The sequence below is a fragment of the Euprymna scolopes genome, chromosome 16 (genome assembly GCF_053919585.1).
Source record: "Euprymna scolopes isolate OS-2025 chromosome 16, ASM5391958v1, whole genome shotgun sequence".
Classification (NCBI taxonomy): Eukaryota; Metazoa; Mollusca; class Cephalopoda; order Sepiida; family Sepiolidae; genus Euprymna; species Euprymna scolopes.
The window spans coordinates 39783268-39803100 of record NC_136497.1 but is presented as its reverse complement, the minus strand read 5'-3'; the positions used below and the strand labels follow the sequence as shown (position 1 = coordinate 39803100).

Sequence of the window (19833 nt, the reverse complement as noted above, 5' to 3'; positions counted from 1 at the left end):
TGCTTAGCTCATTTTTTATTTTCTAGATTGTTTATTCTTAAAGCTTGCAAATGACATACTATGGAAGAACTTATACAATAAGTTCTGAGTCAATTATGGAAGTATCTTTTATAATTTCCTAAATAATTTGCATCTGGAACTTTTCATCAAATACGTATACCCCCCCACACACACAAAAGAGAAAAATAGTTTTATACATTTTAAAGTGAAACACAAAAAGAGAAATATTAGGATGTATCCAATAAATGTTAAATTATATTTAGACATTCACATAAGGAACTATCTTTTGTAGATATTAGGTAAGATTTAACAATAGACTTTGGAAGCTGAGTTTTACTTCAGAATAATTTCTCTAATTGTAATTAGTGCTTTTTTGAAACAAGAAAAATTAAACCTTCTCTGAAGTCACTTTTTTCTTTAGTTGGATTAATAGAAAGATGCATATAGTTTTCTTAAATTGATCATAAAAATAAATTTGTATTATTTTATTGATGAGTAATTGATTTTTCACTTGTTTCAATCAATTATTTGCTGAACATAATTATTTATTATTTATATAATTTTTAATATATTTTTTTAAAAACTGAATGACAATATTGCAGCTTTTAAACTAAATGTACAATTAATAACATCATTTTCAACTGATAATTTTGGAATGAATACATTCGTAATAAATATGTATAAGTTTGACGATGATTTGAAGTTTTTATATTCTTACTTATTCAGTGAAGGGAAGAGTTTCTTTATCTCTATCATTATATCTTTTGTATAATGACTATTTAAAAATTATACTAATATACAACATAAGGAAAATCATCATATGTAGCAGGCTTTTCATGAATGTCGATATCATTTTGTTATCACTTTTCTACACCCAGTGGTAATTACTTATATAACTACTAAATGTACCCGTAAGCTGTTGGATCACAACCATTTCCAATATTTATTCTACTTTGGTTTTATTCGAAAATTCATAAACTGTGATATATCTGTTAAGATATTCTTCTTGCATAACTAAACATAATAATCTTTCTTCTTCTTCTTCTTCTTCTTCTTCTTCTTCTTCTTCTTCTTCTTCTTCTTCTTCTTCTTCTTCTTCTTCTTCTTCTTCTTCTTCACTAGGATTTCTCACACAGGTCGTTATCAATGATTTCTCACGGACAGTAACTGATGGCGTTCCCTGGAATCTAAGTGAAACAAATCTTCCCAGATTTCCAGTACTTCCAGTGGAGACTTAGTGCTCTTCATCCTCGGTTTTTGTGCGTGTACTTTAAGGGAAGGTGTATAATTTATTAGATATTTTTGTAGTTCCAGTTGCCTTTGATGTATGTAGTGTTCTTCCTATATTTTTGAAAAGTTATTATTAAATAAAAGTGCTATTCTCATTATCTCATATAGAAGTATTATTATTATTTATTAATTTTGTATAGAAGTAAAGAGAATTATTATTTCGACATCTAATTAATATGAATTAATGCTGTGTATAGACACATGGATATAAATTTGGTAGAAAACAGACTCACTTTTTCTCTGAATGCTCTCTAGGTGCTCGCAGAGATATTAAGTAATATTAGAGAGTGGTTGAATCAACATGGGGTGAAGAAAGATGGATGAGTTATTTGATTATTTATAAATTAAAGTTAATTAGAACAATTAAAACAGAATTTTTTCAAACATAATTCAATCCAAAAACTAAAGTATATTTTAGTATATATTTATTGTCATTAAAGTATATATGAAAAATGCCTTAAAGAAACAAATTTTGATCATCATCATCCTGCAGCCTCAGCCGAGATAGAACTCACTACACCCTTCCAGTGTTCCCTATCTGTCATAGCACCCAAAAGATCTTACGATATACATTTACCCCTAAGGAAGATCTTTTTGGTGCAAATGTTGATAGAACCGTTAGTTAATGCACATCTTATTTTTCTAATCTAAAGCAATCGAAAATATATAAAATAAATATATATTTAGTTTCGGAAGAGACAGAGTTTGAAAATATGGGGACAGAGAAGACAGACAGACATACAGACAGACATAGTGAGTTTTATAAATTAGATTTCATCACAATAGTTCTCCGACTTCTTGTAATATTTAAATCTCTTTTCCCCAGTTCAAAATAAATTTGTTACTAAATCAGAATAAAATTAAAATAATAAATAAATTAAACAAATAAGACAAAAGGAAAACAGGCCCCCTAGATTTCAATCGATACATTCAATATAATAGACACATGATACTAAGAAAGCATTATTTTAATCTTTACTACTTTCATCCTCTTCTGTCTCTGATCACACATACACATGTACAAAACAGAGTGTGGTCTATTTAGTATTCAGTTTGTCTGGATTCTTTCCAGAAGTCACATATAACAATGAAATTCTTGAAAAAACTTGTTGATCCCTAAACGGTAGAATAATATTGGTGTTGTTAGAATTTTAATTGATATCAAATAAAAATAGCCAATTGTTTGAATATTATTTCAATATTCATGATAATTAGATATCAAGTAACTCTAGAAAAATAAGCATACTATTACATATAAAATAGATTATGATGATGATGATGCTGCTGCTGCTGATGATGATGGTGATTGTAACAAAAAATATCTAAAAGTCAACCAAACTAACCAACTTGAATCAATTATATTTTGAGTCAGAAATTTAATATAAAGGAGAGTAGAAATTGTGCCTTCAGTTTACTTTCGGTAGCTATTTAACTCTGGTTTCCCTTATTTTGTTCTTTAGTCGTCACATACTAGGAATGATGTTTCTGACAAAGAGGAGAGGATTGCTGTTTTTTGGGATCAGAATCTATTCCATCTAACACTTATTGTTAGCAAGTTTTTTTTTTTATCTTGATGTACTTCTTTAGCTTCTTACATCAAGTGGCATCAAGTCTTATCTGAAGCGATTTTCATAAAAAATATATAATTCTTTACACGAAATTTGCATTCATATAAACATAATATTCATATACAGGTTTTGTGATGACTAATTACTAAATGGATGCTTATTTTCTGCCAAGTAAACCATTATTGTCTCTCATAAAATTAACATGGAAAATATTCATATACAAATATATAACAGGAGAAAAACTTTTTCAATAGCTGGCAAATATTTTCTTGTTGATTGTTCACAATCTATCATTAGATTTAGCAGCAATATTAGAAGGAAAATGCCTGAAAGCCACACGAGTTTAATATTGTACGTAAGAGTATCTTGTCAAACATAATGAGAATTGCTTTTAGCTATTTGCAGATAAAACTAGTCCCAATATTACCGTGCTTAATACTTAGTCTTAGGCTTGTTTCGATACATACAGTATACACACATGGGCATACTCATACAAGTATCCACATTTACAGCTTAACTGATAAGGGGAAATAGGATTAACTACAAATATAAAAATAATATAAATTTTATATATGTGGTAATAAACAATTTGTATTTCTTTATTCTCTCTAATTTAATGGTATTTAATATGAAAAGAAGCGGTATATTCACATCACGTACACATCAAAATGAAAGTAGTAAAATGATGTTTGATAGATAATAAAGAAACATTTTTATAAATTATAATCTTGAAATATTTTAAATGATTGAATTTACTTGTTTAAGAAATGGCTCACTAATTAGGTCAATGAATGCTGTAATGTTTACCAACTTTGTTTATAATTATATAATAATTTCATAAAATAATTTTTGTAAGAAATAAATTAGTACAAATGCTAGAATTAAAGTGTAGATGTCACGTCAGCTTCATATTTTATTACTATTTCACTTTTATTACGATTTTAACAACTACAATGAAATTAAGCTATATTCCTGGATTCATTTCTCCAACAATATTTTATATATTTAACCTTTTGCATTATAAATAATAATGGACTTACTCAACATTAACTAAGTGTCAAATCTGATATATAAAAATAATGAAATCAAAAAAGATGCAATGTTTACCTGATATAAGCAATGTTAAACTTCAATTTAATATAAATACCAGTATTTATATATAGATATTTTAATCCCAACCAAATAAAAAAAGCTAAGTAAACACACAATAGAGAGTAAAGTTTATTATAAGAGTAAAGAAATTAAAACTGTAAGTTGAAATTTAGAATCAAATTTATTGTTCGACTGAATACTCCAAAAACAATTTACAAAGTCCTTATTCCACAGAGTTTCAAGAATGCTATTTTTCTCACCAGAGGATAGAAAGAAATCAGCAAATCATATTTGTAGCAATGCTAGAATTTGCTGGTATGGCATTAAACAATAAATTTGATTATAAATTTCAACTTTATCTATATATAAATTGATTACTTTACCCCAACAAGTTAAAAATATGTCAGTCATTAAGAAATTAAAAAGATATTATATAAAATAAATGTTTAATCATAGTGTAAACAGTTTAATCATTACATAGCATTAGGTTAATCATATTATTTTTACAGACAGATACTAGTTTAATAAATAGTTTTTATAAGTATTAAAGCGGGCTTCGAGTTGCCACTAATACAAACTTTGATGCACATGTATATTCTTAAATTTCTGAGGAAGGGTTAGTTAATTCTTTTATTTTACTAGTATTTTTTCACTTTAATTTCATTATATTGCAACTCTCAAACTACAAGTTATATAAGAACCATGCATCGTAAATAGTGAATTAATCTTTTTATTTAGGGTTGATACTGTTAACCATGAATTGGTATTATGAGAATTTCTATCAAAAATTGAGAATATCATATTCAAGCATTTTCAAAAATAAAATGATGCATATGATATGCTCTTATTATAGTTTAGTTCATACACATTTAAACAATATAAAACCGAAATTTCTACATCAATTTTATTTGAATATTAGAGAATCTGCAATAAATAAAATTAATGCATTTTAAATTATTTAATAAATATTGACATTTTGATTAAAAAAAAAACAATATTTCAACCTTATTTCTGATTCTGATAATTTACGAAATTTCCTTAATTATTGTATATATTGAATGAATATATTAGTTTAGCAACATTAAACATAAATCATGCCAGTTTCTTTTCTTCCATATTGAAATGTATTTATTTTTAACCTAAATGTTTGTTAATTTTATTTCAATATGAGATTTTTGAACTGCATAATTTATGCCATAATTTTAGAAATATGCAAAGAAAATAAATACATATATTTTTAAAAATAATTAATTCCAAACAAAATTTTAAACAACAAAAAGCAATAAAAATTTCCATAACAATAAAAATTTTTTTACACTGATTTATGCAAAAGTGTATTTAGTATATCTTTAGTAATTGACATGAACTGAAGATGAATAAAGAAATCTCATAAAATCATAATAATATTGAAAAAGTGAAAAAAAAGAAATATTGCCTACCTGGTCTGGTAGTGCGAAGGCAATTTGGTCGCAACTTACCTACAAAAAAGCAAAACAAAAATGTTAAATAAGGTGATCATTTAATATTTTTACTTTTTGTGCTTCAGAGGGACATAACTTGATGTTGTCTGTTTGTATACGATTTTCATTTATGAAATAATCATATACTATATATTTAAAAAAGAATTAAATATGTACTTATAGTTTTACTTACATAGGTAAATTAATAACTTTATAGATTAATATTATATAAATAATAATTTATTTATGCAATAAATATCTGTTTTGAGCAGTATATTTAAGTAAATCAAAACAAACATGTGTGATTAATTGTTAAATTATTGCACATATATGGGTTATAAAGCTCACACTATCGAAATATAATCAGTTGTTTATATTTTTATGACTAAAATGGTTAGATTATAAACTCAGTTTGTACTAAACAAAAAAATCTATACTATTAATAAAATTCTAAATATTTATTTATGTGTGTGTGTGTGTGTGTATATACCAATAAAACTTTTGAATGGATGCACCGAATTGAAAAATAATTTTTTTCTCTAAAATGTGTGAGTCCCTAGATTGTCCTTATCTATATATGGTTTGTAACGAACAACACCGAGTCACACAAAAAGCCTGAAATAAGGGTTTTTGGGCCGTTTCGTGCAATTGTCGAAAAAGTTATCTGCCCATGTCAACGAAATTTAGCACTATCTGTATACAGTTGCAGTAACATCTTTTGGCATACGGACAGGACTTTTGGTGCAATGGATAACGCATCTGAGTACGGATCAAGAGATTCCAGGTTCGAATTCTGGCAAGTTTGTAATAATTTTAACCATCATTCTATCCAACGTTTACTCATTATCCTATCATTAGTTGGGTTATTTTTGATTTTGTTTTGTGCATATGGGAATTTCTCATACTCCGAGTTCACAGGATAAGCATTGATGGTAAGACGATGTTGAGTGTACTTGATGTTGAGTGTGCTCGATTTTGTATTTGACTTGGCATTGTGTGTGCTCACACGGTGCAGCTGCTAGTTAGAAATAAATAATAATAATCGCATTAAAGACTATAATTATGCCACTTATTATTTGAGCCTTCTTTTTCCAAAAAAAATAATTAACATAGCTAAAAGAATAACACAAAATTCCAATAGACCAACAAAAAATTCCAATAGACCAACAAAAACTTCCAATAGACCAACTAAGAATCCCAAAAGAACAACAAAGAACAAATTTTAGCATACGTCTCCACACACAACACAAACAACTCAGAACTATTTACACAGACAACAAAAAACCTTATCCTCCTCAATCAGAACGACAACCTAAACAACATACTTAAAACAACAAAAATAATAAAAAGCAAACGCCAACCCAAAAACTTAAAACACATCCTAACTTCCTCAAAACTCGTTCCACACACTACAAAAGGGGTTACAAAATGCAACAAACAGCGATGTGGAGTATGTGAAATAATAATAGAAGGAAACAGATACACATTCAAAAACCCAACACAAACATTCAAAATAAAAAAAGGATCTAAATTGCACCTCCAGAAATCAAGTATATGCACTAAGATGCATAGCATGCAACAAATCCTACATAGGCGTCACCAAAAATTTCAGCAATAGAGTGACCTTACATAAGAGCAACATCAAAATTGCAGATAACAGACACCTCTATGTTTCAAAATACGTACACACATGCAGTGGAAACAGCTTCAAAATAATGCCAATCTTCCAAACAGACAATTATTTTTCTTTACTTACACAGGAAAAAAACTTCATAACAACCAGAAGTAAACAGAGTTTAATATCAACACACAAAAACATGAAATGCAAGGCACACTCGCATGCACATCCATATACATATACACACCCACACATAAATCAGAACCGACACATTAAAACACAGACACATGCGCGCATACAACCACACACAGACATAACACCCCTATCTCTAATACAACACACTGAATAATACCAACTCTACTTAACCTCGAAACCAACAACACTAGGAAACACCTAGAACCATAGAGTAATATCTGTTCCAACACCTCGCTCCCCCTTCAGTCAATGGAGGAGATATCTCTCATGACTGAAACAACTATCATCCCTTCTATCATCCTCCCTCCAATTGGCCCCTCCCCTCTGGGGAACGAGATCTTCCCCACACTAGGAACCGATCCTGGGTCTGGCCATAGCCACATGGGGAGACAAATAAATAGAAACATTAAAAAATCCCCTATACATATCAATAAATACACCCGTCTATCGAAACAAACATAATATAAAGAATACCCGAACAGTCTAAGACTGAAACGAAAAATCACAATACTGAAATCTAAGAATCCAAAAAATAAATATCAAAATTGAATAAAAGCACCCCTACCCTTATTTCAGAAGAGCTGCCCCCGCCCCCTCCTCACACATACACATTAGTAACGACCTTGGATCACAGTTACCTTCCTAGGGAAGCAAATAACTTCATAATACTATAAAACAGTACACACATTCTTCAAACCAATAAAAGAAAACACACACACACACACGCACACACACACGCGCGCACACACACACACACACACACACACACACACATCCTACCCTAAAGAAAAATAAAAAACACAAGCAGAAAGAGAGAGTGAGAGAGAGAAACACAAGACAGGAGTGACCACAGCCCAATAAAACAGTAATAAAACGTGAACATTCCAATGAATAGTAGACACTTACACGTTTCCACCTCTTGGAAACATTTCAAATGAACTACGAAAATGCTATTTTTACATCTCCAACACATTTTTAATATATTCTAAGCATTTTAAATAATTTCTGAAGAGGACGCTTCACAGAATGTCTGAAACGCATTAAAAACGATTTCAATGATTTAAAAACTTTATTACAATGATCTAAACATAATTCTCAATGAAAAACCAAAACACGGAATAATAAAATAATGTTAAAAAATACACATTGTTGGTGACCACCCCTTATACATACACATATATATATATATATATATATATATATATATATATATATATATATATATATATATATATATATATATATATCATATAGTTTTAAAGTTTAAAAAATTCCAAGATATATATATATATAAATCTCAAGATATATATATATATAAAACAAAAAACCCTGAAGAAAGTGCTCAATACTATTGCAGAGCAATAAATAAAAAAATAAAACATATATATAAAGAGCAAATAGTTAATAAAACATGTTAAAAACACTTTGAAAAAGAGTTAAAAACATATTTAATCTGAAAAGGAAACACTTAATAAGTGGATAGTCCTTAATCCGCGGAGTTTCGAAGAAATACTTTCCTTCTCATCAGAGGGTAAGAATTAGCAAAATGTGGGATCGGATTTTGCATACAAAAGTATTTGATGAAACTCCAAGTAAGTCAAAGATCTTACTTGATAACAAGAAGTGAAGCAGAGGGAATATGGTGAAGATAAAGGTGATTTAACGTGAATGGATAGTCTGGTGAAAGGTAAATTATCCAATGACGGTAAAATCCAAAAATATAAATTCAAGAAAGTTAATTAAATTTCCATTCGCACAAATAAAATCCAAGGAAATCACACAATTGGAAGATGGTCCAAAATAATCCAAAACTTATTATAAGCTCTATCTCCTATTTGGTTTTATCAAGCTTTTACATCTGGTTGAGATTACTTTATAAATATTAATTCTTTAATATTTATAATATACTTGGATCATTTGGTAAATTTAATTGTAATTTTTATCTTATATATATATATATATATATATATATATATATATATATATATATATATATATATATATATACGTTTATGTGTGTTGGATAAAGATTTTAAATATTTTTTATAGTGTTTGAAAACATTGGAAATATGTGTGGGTATGCCTAGTGAAAACATGACCTGTTAACGCAGGAAACAAAATCTCCAAATCAAATTCTCCATACGCATACAAAAAATACGATCTTTAAAAGAATTGACTCAAGCAAAAGAAAAAAAAGGAAAGTTCAATTATTTTTAGAGCAAAATTATACACGTACACAATAATCATAAAATTAAAAATAAAATAAAAATGATTCCATTTTTCTTAAATGTATAAAATTTATTGAATTATCATTAAAATACAATCAGATATAATGTATTAATAATGTTTAAAATTAATATGCTTTATGACAAACTACTGAAAATTTTTATTTGTGAATTCATAGCCAGTTTTAAATTAGCTATTTTATTTATTCCTTACAACAATCCAAAAGTTGTTGAAATGTTAAAGTATATTGTGATTTTAATTTAATTCTTACAATAAAAATCTTTAGGGATGGAAATTTCTAATGTAGATAAAATCATGAATTTCAAATTTTGAATGCTACTCATTCATTCATTATCCGGGGTTATCGTCTATGTTCCATTTGACAGAGATTCAACACTGACTGTTCTTATGCTCAGTCTCCAGTGATCGCAATTGTGGGGATTGACTGTGTACATTTGCCACTGGCAAATGAGGTCTGGATGAGGGCCACACACTCACTGCCATACAACGCTTTTTATGCAACTATCATAAACTTTAGCTCTAATAATAATTGGGATAATTGAGGACGGGAGAAATTCTCTGAACTTTTCTCAAGCTATCTTAAGCTTGATGATTGAACTTAGTTCACAGCAATCTCCTAGATAGGAAAAGGAGTCTACTATGTTTATCTTAGTGCCCTCGCCTATTTCAACTTCTGCGTCAGGGCGTTCTTCAATTAGGTGTGTTAGTCCAAGACACCGCTTACATCTGAAGTCTGGGTTTGTGCAAGGGTATTGACCAGAGCCTTTTAAAAACTGGGGTTCTAGGCCGCTAACCATCACCATTGTCTTTATAGTGTTGACACTCAGACCTTAAACAAGAATTATTTTTAGCTTGAATCATCTATATAAAAGCGAAAATGTGTGTATGCATGTATGTGTGTTTGTGTGTCCGTTAAAAACTTTCGACAGACAGAACAAAAATTAACAAACTTGGTATCATATTGAAGCTTCATCCTTCGCCCGAAAAATATCGAGAAATTGGCCAAAAACGTTAATTTTGTCACCCTGAAATCAACAATTTTCTACAGGGTGGGGGTCAAAAAAAACCGTCCTCTCATGACGAGATCGGTTCTACGTATGCGTATGATAACGTCATGACCTGATTTAGTTTAAATAGTTGTAGAACTGACTAAATTTTATGTACGTCGTGTTAGCTCAGTTGGTTAGAGCGTTGGGTCATTATCTAAACGTTTTCGGTTCGAATCGTGGTGGGAGATGTCTTTTTTTTTTCGATTTTTTAAATTTAAATATTGAAGCAGGGTTATTTAAGCCATTTTTCACGTAACGTTCGTTTTTCTGTTTTTTTTTTTTACTTCGCTTATTCTTAGGTTTTCATTAACACCCCCACCCCGACCACACATCCAAAAACACCGATTTTTTAAAATTTTAATATCGAAACAGGCTTATTTAAGCCATTTTTCACGTATTGTTTTTGTTTTTAGTTTTAACGTTCGTTTTTCTGTTTTCTTTTTTGTTTTTGTTTTTTCGATTTTTACATTTAACATCGTTCGTTTGCCTTACGTTAGTTTTTTTGTGTTTTTTTCGATGTTTTGATTACCCCCCACCGCCCGGGTACCCCCGCTTAAGTTTTAACGTTCATTTTTCTGTTTTCTTTTTTACTTTGCTTATTCTTAGGTTTTCATTAACAACCACACACACCTCCAAACACTCGGGCAACGCCGGGTACCCCCCGCTAGTCTATTATATAAATATCAAACATTAGTTTGTTGCTGTGTTTGTGCGTTTGTTTGTATATTTATGCATTCACATGTCCACTAAAAAATTTCATCAGCCGCATTGGACCAGATCAAAACTTGTACTATCTGAAAGAGCAATCCCTCAGACGTATAATATGGGAAAATTAGAAAAAAAAATTAATTCTTTAGTGGTCAACTGAATCATTTTTTGGAAGAGGGGGTCACTTTTTACGTTGTGATTTTCGCAAGTCATGCATGCGTATCAAACTGAAACAGTGTTTAAAAACGGTATTTTTCAGGATAATGACATCATGTCGTCATGGTCTGATGGGCAAAAGGCTTTGCCAGTAACTTTTCTCCTTTCTTTCCTTTTTTCACGTTTCAGGTTTTCATTGAGTAAGAATATATTAGTGTGTATAGATAACTATAAATAATTATCTACGTTTGTGTATATTATTTTGTACATCAAATAAAACTTCATAAACTATATCCCATTTTCATGCTTTTATTTCACACTACATGGTGCTAATGTGATGAACCAAAAGCTCGGTTGACAGGTAAAACTACAGACTACAATTAAGATTGATTTGATTACCATTTTCATCCTGGATGTTTTTGTTACAAGGTTTCGCTGATGTAACCTTTAACCTTCTTTAAGTGCATCTTGTTAAATTTGTGAATCTTTATTTTTCGAGTTTAACTCGAGAATCTATATAAAAAAAATTTAAAAAAAACCCTTATTTAATTCATAGAAAAAAATTGTTCTCATTTTATCAGTCATGAGTAACTAGAAGTATTTTTTTTGATTTTATTTTTAGTTTCTGCTTGTAGCGAGGATTAAATGTTCAGCATCCAGAAGAGTGTTACCTAGAACTGATTGTTATTTAATCCCTGCATCCATTGCGTCACATATCCATTATCAGATCTTATCTAAAATCTAAAACATAATGAAGCTTGAATTTATATATTTTCTAAGAGATAAATGATTGCAATCAAAATGTGAATATACTTAATAATTTAATTTCAAAAATAACTACCAAATATTATCATTCACTCTCTTTCTCCATGCATTAATGTTGGGTATTAAAAATTGCACCTTCTAATTATATAAAATTCTAAATAAAAATAGAAAATAAAAAATATTTTGGACGAAATCGATCAAGTATAAAACAATATTTTAAAGTAATAAACCATAATCAGGTTTTATTTTGTTCTTGCAGCAATTATATTGTTGTTTTCAAAACACTGATAATCATATAATTTTATTATTCTTTCAGTCAATAAAACAGGAAAATTTCACTTTACTTTGCATATAATATTAGAGAAATGTTAATGTTTGTACTTTAAGCAAAACGGTTTAAATATATATGAATTATATTTCACTATTTATTTGTTGATTTAAATTTATTATGACTAAGTACATGCTTTTGGGAAGGTAAATATAAAATAGTTAGAAAAATTAACTGTTATCAACTTTAAATGTCAAGACGGTGATTTGAATATGAATGATCAATTTTCGATTCTTTCTCTTCATGACAACTATTTTTATACCATCATTTTATCATTAAACTAGAAATTTCAAAGAATAAAATTTTGCCATTTAGACATTTATGTTTATTTTGGCTATTATTGTTGCAGATGTAAAAGAATTGCCTCTTTTCAAAGTATTTCACTTTAATGATCAACATAAAATATAGTTTTGAATATAAAAATAAAACTAAGATTTATAGCTATAGAAATGTCATAGTTTTAATTAAGAAAAGCAGTCAACTAAATATTGTTAGACAATTAAATCATATTATTGCCCCTTCCCTAAAAATGTCAGCTCTGATAGCAAAAGAACACATTTAAGAAAACATCTTTCAGTATCTAAAAAGATAAATTGCATGACTCTTATATTTTTGAAAGCATTCAAGAAAATAAAACTTCTTTAGGAAAATAAAAAAATGATCTTTTATACTATAAGAATTGGTGAATGCATATTGTGAGACAGAGACATATGTGTTGTTTCTATATGCTATTCCCCAAAGATACTTTTATATCGTATTGATTAGCTTTTGGTTGTAAAGAAAATACATAATTTTTCTTGTTTTTAACCGTACACAATATAGTCAAATATAAAGATAGCTGCGTTATAAATGGGCTTTTCTTCTATTTTGATAACAAAGAAAATATCAAGATTAAATATCCTGAAAAATTCTTGAACTCAGAAAAAAGACAAAATTACAGGCAAAAGATAATATAACAAATAAAAGAATCGGAAGTTTTTTTTAAAAATGTGATCAAGAAACTCAAGAAATAGAAAAAATGTATTTGTTTTGATTTTATAAATGGTGATTTATCAGTAATATGAAGCGATGGCCGAGATTTTATAATGTGTAAATTATAACATGTTAAGCTTTGAAAAAATATGAATAATTTTAGGTAACATGTCTGTTCAAATAAACAGGTTATCCTTTTAATAAATCTCCATTTCAATCAATTACAGGTGATTCAATTGAACTTGGAAATGTTTTAAAAGTATAAGTACAATAATTGGGGCTATAAACGAATAAAATAAGTTTATTACTTGAACATGAAAATATGCTATTCATATTTCTTTCATTACTTGAACAGGAAAATATGCTATTCATTCGAATAAATGTAAGTTTCATATGTAAACAGACATGTATATGACATATGAATTAAAAAATAAAATTCCATTTTAAGTGTAAATGCTTATAGGATCAATGATTAACCTCTGTTTTTATAATATTAAGCAGAATGAATGGGCTGTGAGAGAATGCTAGTCTGTCAGTCTATCATAGGTTATACTCTCAAGAAGGTTAGTACCCAGTTATATATCTGAGACACCTGAGTGAATCTTGCACCTAATATTCTGAAATGTTAACTCCTCTAAGTATGAACATCATAAGTTCAACATCATTTAACTTTATTGATCTGACAGTAGTATATACACACACGTGCACACGGACACATATGCACACAGAATATATATATATATATATATATATATATATATATATATATATATATATAAGTTTCGTGGTTTAATTTTAAATTCTGAAAAAACAACATATAGAGGCATATATTCGATTTTATTATATATATATATATATATATATATATATATATATATATATATATATATATATATATATATATATATGTTACTCAAAAAAGATGTACAACTTTCTTTACTCAAGCACGAAGCCATTTGGGAGCAGCACTGAAATACTCGTCAATGAGCAAATGAAGACTATAACCAACTTTGATGACCAACTTCACTCTGCTGCATTGCTTAACCATCAAAACCACCAAACCCAATCAAATTTGATCCCAAATGTCCCCACTAATGTCTATGACTGTCTCACTAATCCTCCATCCATTGCTGAAATTATGGAAGTGAGATTATTTTCCGTAGTTGTGAATCTGAAAACCTACCTCAGAATTAAGCAATGTTGTTCTCTCCTTCTTCAAGAAAGTAGACAAACGCTGATGCAGCAACTATTGGGATATAAGTCTTATTGATATTTCTGCTAAAATCTTCATTACTATTTTGCTGAACTGATTTCAATCTTAACAAGATGCTTGAACCAAGTCGAACCAATGCGGATTTTGTCCTAGCCAGGGATGCAGAGACCAGTTCTTCACTCTCTGTCGTGTGTTTGAGCAGTACTGGTGCTGTTAGCAAAAAAACTCTTGTCTGTTTTTGATTCCATTGTGGAGCTCTTTAGCAGATTTTGCAAACAGGCAGTATCCCACCCAAACTCATATAATCTTCCAACATCCAGTTTGGAGTCTGTTAAGGATGTGCCTTACCACCGACTCTGTTCAACTATGCCATCGACTGGATTACCTCCAAAGCCTTGGCAAACTGTAGGCTGTGATTTCCAACTGTCGGACCATGACTATGCAGACGATATAGCTATACTGGCTGAAAGTTTTACTGACATCCAATCTGCAGTAGAGGAGAAGCAGTTTTATGCCTCTAAGATCGGCATGAAAATCAATGTTCAAAAGACAAAGCTCCTGATTGCTGGTTTCCTCCCAGATAAAAAGCAACAAATTATCATTCATGGGAAAGTCCTAGAAAAGGTTGATCGTTTCAAGTATCTTGGATCTATAATCACTGCAACATGTCAAGGAGAGGGAGATATCAACAACGGCATCATTGCCGTCTTCAATCTCAGATCTGGCGCCGACCTGAAATCAAACTTAAGACTAAATTCTGCATCTATCAAGCTTTAGCCTGCACTATTCTACTATCCAGCTCTGAAACCTGGTCGATGATAGCAAGCGATCTACAAAAGTTTGAGGGATTAAATCACTATTGTTTATGCTGTATCCTTTGTGTTTGTTAAAAACTCATCTTAAATACTGCTGTTCGATCTCTCAGCAACATATCCTCTCTACAACAAGCTCTCCTCACATGATGTCTTCATTGGTTCGGCCATGCTCTTTGTGGTCATCCAGATGACTTCATCCACAAAGGCATCAATCCAGCCTTTCCTCGGGGTTGGAAAAAAAAACAATGTGGAGGTCAACTGAAATTGTGGCTCAGGATGGTGAAACAGGATGCCGAGCTGATCCTAGGTCCTTGCTTTTCTGGAGTTTGCTGCTGGAACTGAGATTGGCTAACGCTCATATCTGCTTCTGTGGTGGACTATCACACATGGTTAGCATTTTCTCAGAACATGGTAAATTCTCTGGAGCCAACCCAACTGTTCCAGTGTGAATGCTGAAACAAGTACAAGTATATATATATATATATATATATATATATATATATATATATATATATATATGCACGTAAATAGAAAATAGATTCTATTAATGTTGAAAAATGAAATAATATAGAACGGAATGTAAAAAATAGTTCTTTTCAGTTGCTTATTTATGGCAATACTAGCTCTAAAAATAGCCAATCTGATATTATATAAAATGTAATTTAAAAAATTAATTTAAAAAATTGATAATGACTGATGTGATGATTTCAAAACTGAGGTTTGAAGGAAGTACTGTAACACTTGTATTTTAAAAGTTTAGTTGTATATAAATCTAGTTCTTGTTCAAAATGCATAGAAAATATTTTTTAAATATTAAGGAACTTTGTCATTTCACGATAACAGGAACTTTGAGTGACATTTACTCTGGTATTGAAATTCTTGTTGCCTTAAGCTAAGGAAAGAAAAAAAAAAGAAAAAATAATTATATCCATTCCATAAAAACCAAAGTCAGCTAATAATGTATGCTGCAAAATGATGTTATATCTTCTATACTAAGTGCATCTATCAAACATACATTTTAAATTATTTAATATATACAAATTAAATTAAAATGGGGAAGCGGAAACAGAATTTAGTTTACAGCCCAATAAAACAAGTAAAAATATGTAAAGTAAGAATAGTCAAAGAGTATAAAAAAGGCACGAATAAAAATAAATTATTAAATAAGTTATTTTTGTGACATCAGCAAAAAAGTCAACATATGTGTAATTATAGTCATTAACAAAAGTTTAACACTAATCTGTAAGAATATTTTTCGTTTTTAATAGCACCATGAACATTTGAACGCTGATACATAAAATAGTATAAGAAAAATTCATTAGGTACTAGTTTTGAAAGAAGCACATATTAGTTGTATTACAGTTTAATGCTGGCGAAACTAAGCATTCAAATCATTCATTAGTGCATAAACCTTGGTTAAGAAATATAAACGTTTAACAGTTGTAAAAATAGTGTGAGCTTGAATTCTGAAGATTATATTATAATGGCTTATTTTTAGATGAATCTACTCTGTAAAATTTGTAATGTGCAGAATGAACATTAGAAAGCCTCCTACTGAGAAATTTGATGAAAAATTTAAACTTCCGACCATAAAACATCAACCAAATCATATGATTTCAATGACAAATTTTCATGCATAATGGTACTATAATCCACTGTTTGAAAATTGTTTGGAACTTTTTGTTAAAAAATCAAGTGACAGATCTGAATTAATCTGGAAGCAACACAGGTCTTAAAACCATAAACACTTTGTAGATAATAATTTAGAGAAAAAAATTGAAGAAAAAATTTCTTAACTGCAACAGCATATTAAATCAGTGACATAAAGCAAAGATGAACATAGAAAATACTGACATCTTCAATCAACTCATCAACTTGTTTTAGAATATTATTTACACAGTCTTCTACGTTTATAAGTCTCTTTCCTTTTTCGTTCCCTTTTCACATAAAGTCGGTCAGTATTGACTTTTGGGTATAATGCATTGTGCATTGCCATTAATTTTCTCTTCTGATCAAGGTGCCTAAGTTCCTTTTTAGTCCATCTTATTTTTATTAGCAACTAGCGGGGGGCACCCGGCGTTGCCCGGGTGTTTGAAGGTGTGTGTGGTTTTGGGTAAATCAAAACTCCGGGGGAGGGGGGGGGGTTAAAATTTGAAAAAGTTTTGGCAGCTGAGTATGAGGATCGAACTCGAACTCTTGAGGCAAAGTTGGAAATTAAAGTGTGAAAAAAAATCATGCGACGTTAACCACTGGGCCACCGTGACATACTAACAGGAAAGCGTTCTTTTTGACCTCATTAATGAGGTCATAGAAGTTGCGGAGTTAACTTTTGCTGCGGGGCAGCTTTTGGGTTTGTTTACCCAACTTTGACTGTTTTTTCCCCAAAATGTTGGGGAGGGGGAAACCAGCTCTCCATTGACCAGATTGAATAGTAATTGTCTGATATATGGAGTTTGGCCCCACATTGATCAAAGCTGATTGCTTCTGGACGTTTCCCAGTGCAATTGCCGGGAACACGCCTTAGCTTTGAATTAGTTTCGGTTTTATACAAAAAAGCTGAATGAACACAAGGCGGGCTGAAATAGCAATAATTTTGTAAAAGTCGATGTAAATAACTCTAGAGGCGACCCGCATTCCCGAATCCTAGATATTATTATCTAGGGGGTATATAAACAATTCTAAGCGATAGTAACCCCCCCCCCGGGACCGTCGGCGAAAAAAGCCTTTGCGAGACATACATAAAATAATCACACACATTTTGCCTTTTATATATATAGACTAGTGGGGGGTACCCGGCAATGCCCGGGTATCATGAGGTAAATCAAAACTCCGGTGGGGGGGGATGTTAAATAATAATAAAAAAATGCTTTGGTAGGTGAGTATGAGAATCGAACCCGTAGCCTTGAGTTGGAAATTAATGTGTGAAAAAAAAAAGTGCGATCTTACCATTGGGCCACCACGACATACAGCGTAGACGTGTTTGAATTTATTTATGTAACTATAAAAACAGGCGTGCGTAATAAAAGTTGACTTTGCTGCTTCCATTTGACCTAATTAAGAAGGTCAAATAGAAGTCACGCAGCGTTTGAGTTTGTTTATCGAAATTTGACTGTCTGATGTACAAGATTGATCAAAGCTGATTGCTTCTGGACGTTTTTCCCGGCGCAATGCCGCGAACACGTCCGTTTGAGTTTAGTTTCACTTTATTTATACTAAAAAGCCCAATCAAGAGAAGCCAAAATAGCAATAATTTTGTAAAAATCGACGTAAATAAATCTATACGCTACGCGCTTTCCTAATTCCTAGATATTACTATATAGGACCTATATACACAGTTGTAAGCGATAGTAACGAACCCGGGAGAGTGTGCGAGAAAAGCCTTTGCCAGACATACACGAAATGGTCACACACATTTTTCCTTTTATATATATAGACTAGCGGGGGGTACCCGGTGATGCCCGGGTGTCTTGAGGTAAATCAAAACTCCGGGGTGGGTGAGGTGTTAAATAAAAAAAAATGTTTTGGTAGGTAAGTATGAGAATCGAACCCGTAGCCTTGAGTTGGAAATTAATGTGTGAATAAAAAACCAGGCGACATTACCCATTAGGCAACCGCGACATACATACAACATACCCGGGTTTGAATTTATTTATTAAACTATAAAAACAGGCGTGCGCAATAAAAGTTAACTCTGCTGCTTCCATTTGACTTAATTAAGAAGGTCAAATAGAAGTCACTCAGTTGTTTACCCAAGTTTGACTGTTTTTGTTTTTTTCCCCCCAACAGATGTTGGAGGGAGGGGAACCAGCTCCCAATTGTCCAGATTGAATAACAATTGTCTGATGTACAACATTGATCAAAGCGATTGCTTCTGGACATTTCCCGGCGCAATGCCGAGAACGTTGTTCGTTGTTAACTTTAAATTAGTTTCGCTTTTTATATGAAAAAGCCTCATCAACATGCGAGAAGCCAAAATAGCAATAATTTTGTAAAAGTCGACGTAAATAAATCTAGAGGCGACGCACTTTCCCAAATCGTACATATTATTATTTAGGACCCATATAAACAGTTGTAAGCGATCGTAACGACATCGGAACCGTGTGCGAGAAAAGCCTTTTGAAGACATACACGAAATAGTCACACACATTTTTCCTTTTATATATATAGAAGACTAGGGGGGGATACCTGGCGTTGCCCGGGTGTTTAGAGGTGTGTGTGCCCGGGGGGGGGTAATCAAAACATAAGAATAAGCGAAGTAAATATTTTTAAATATTAAATATTTTATATAAAAAATTATTAAAACTTAAAAAAAAATCGACAAAACAAAAAAACTAACGTAAATCAAACAAACGATGTT

General features: G+C 30.7%; 1 protein-coding gene across 47 annotated transcripts in view; it reads right to left on the bottom strand.

The window, feature by feature from the left end:
• Positions 1-19833, bottom strand: part of LOC145295917 (uncharacterized) — a 456043-nt gene that overhangs the window by 111612 nt on the left and 324598 nt on the right. For 28 of the 47 annotated variants that reach the window (XR_013869907.1, XR_013869909.1, XR_013869906.1 and 25 more), the window contains one exon: positions 5390-5428. The exons of the other annotated variants lie outside the window; for them this stretch is intronic. Coding sequence is in view for 20 of the 28 variants with exons in the window: in XM_080141711.1 (XP_079997837.1) it covers positions 5390-5428 (39 nt within the window). In the remaining 8 variants the exon portion in view is untranslated. The remainder of the gene's footprint in view (positions 1-5389; positions 5429-19833) is intronic. 47 annotated transcript variants of the gene reach the window in all.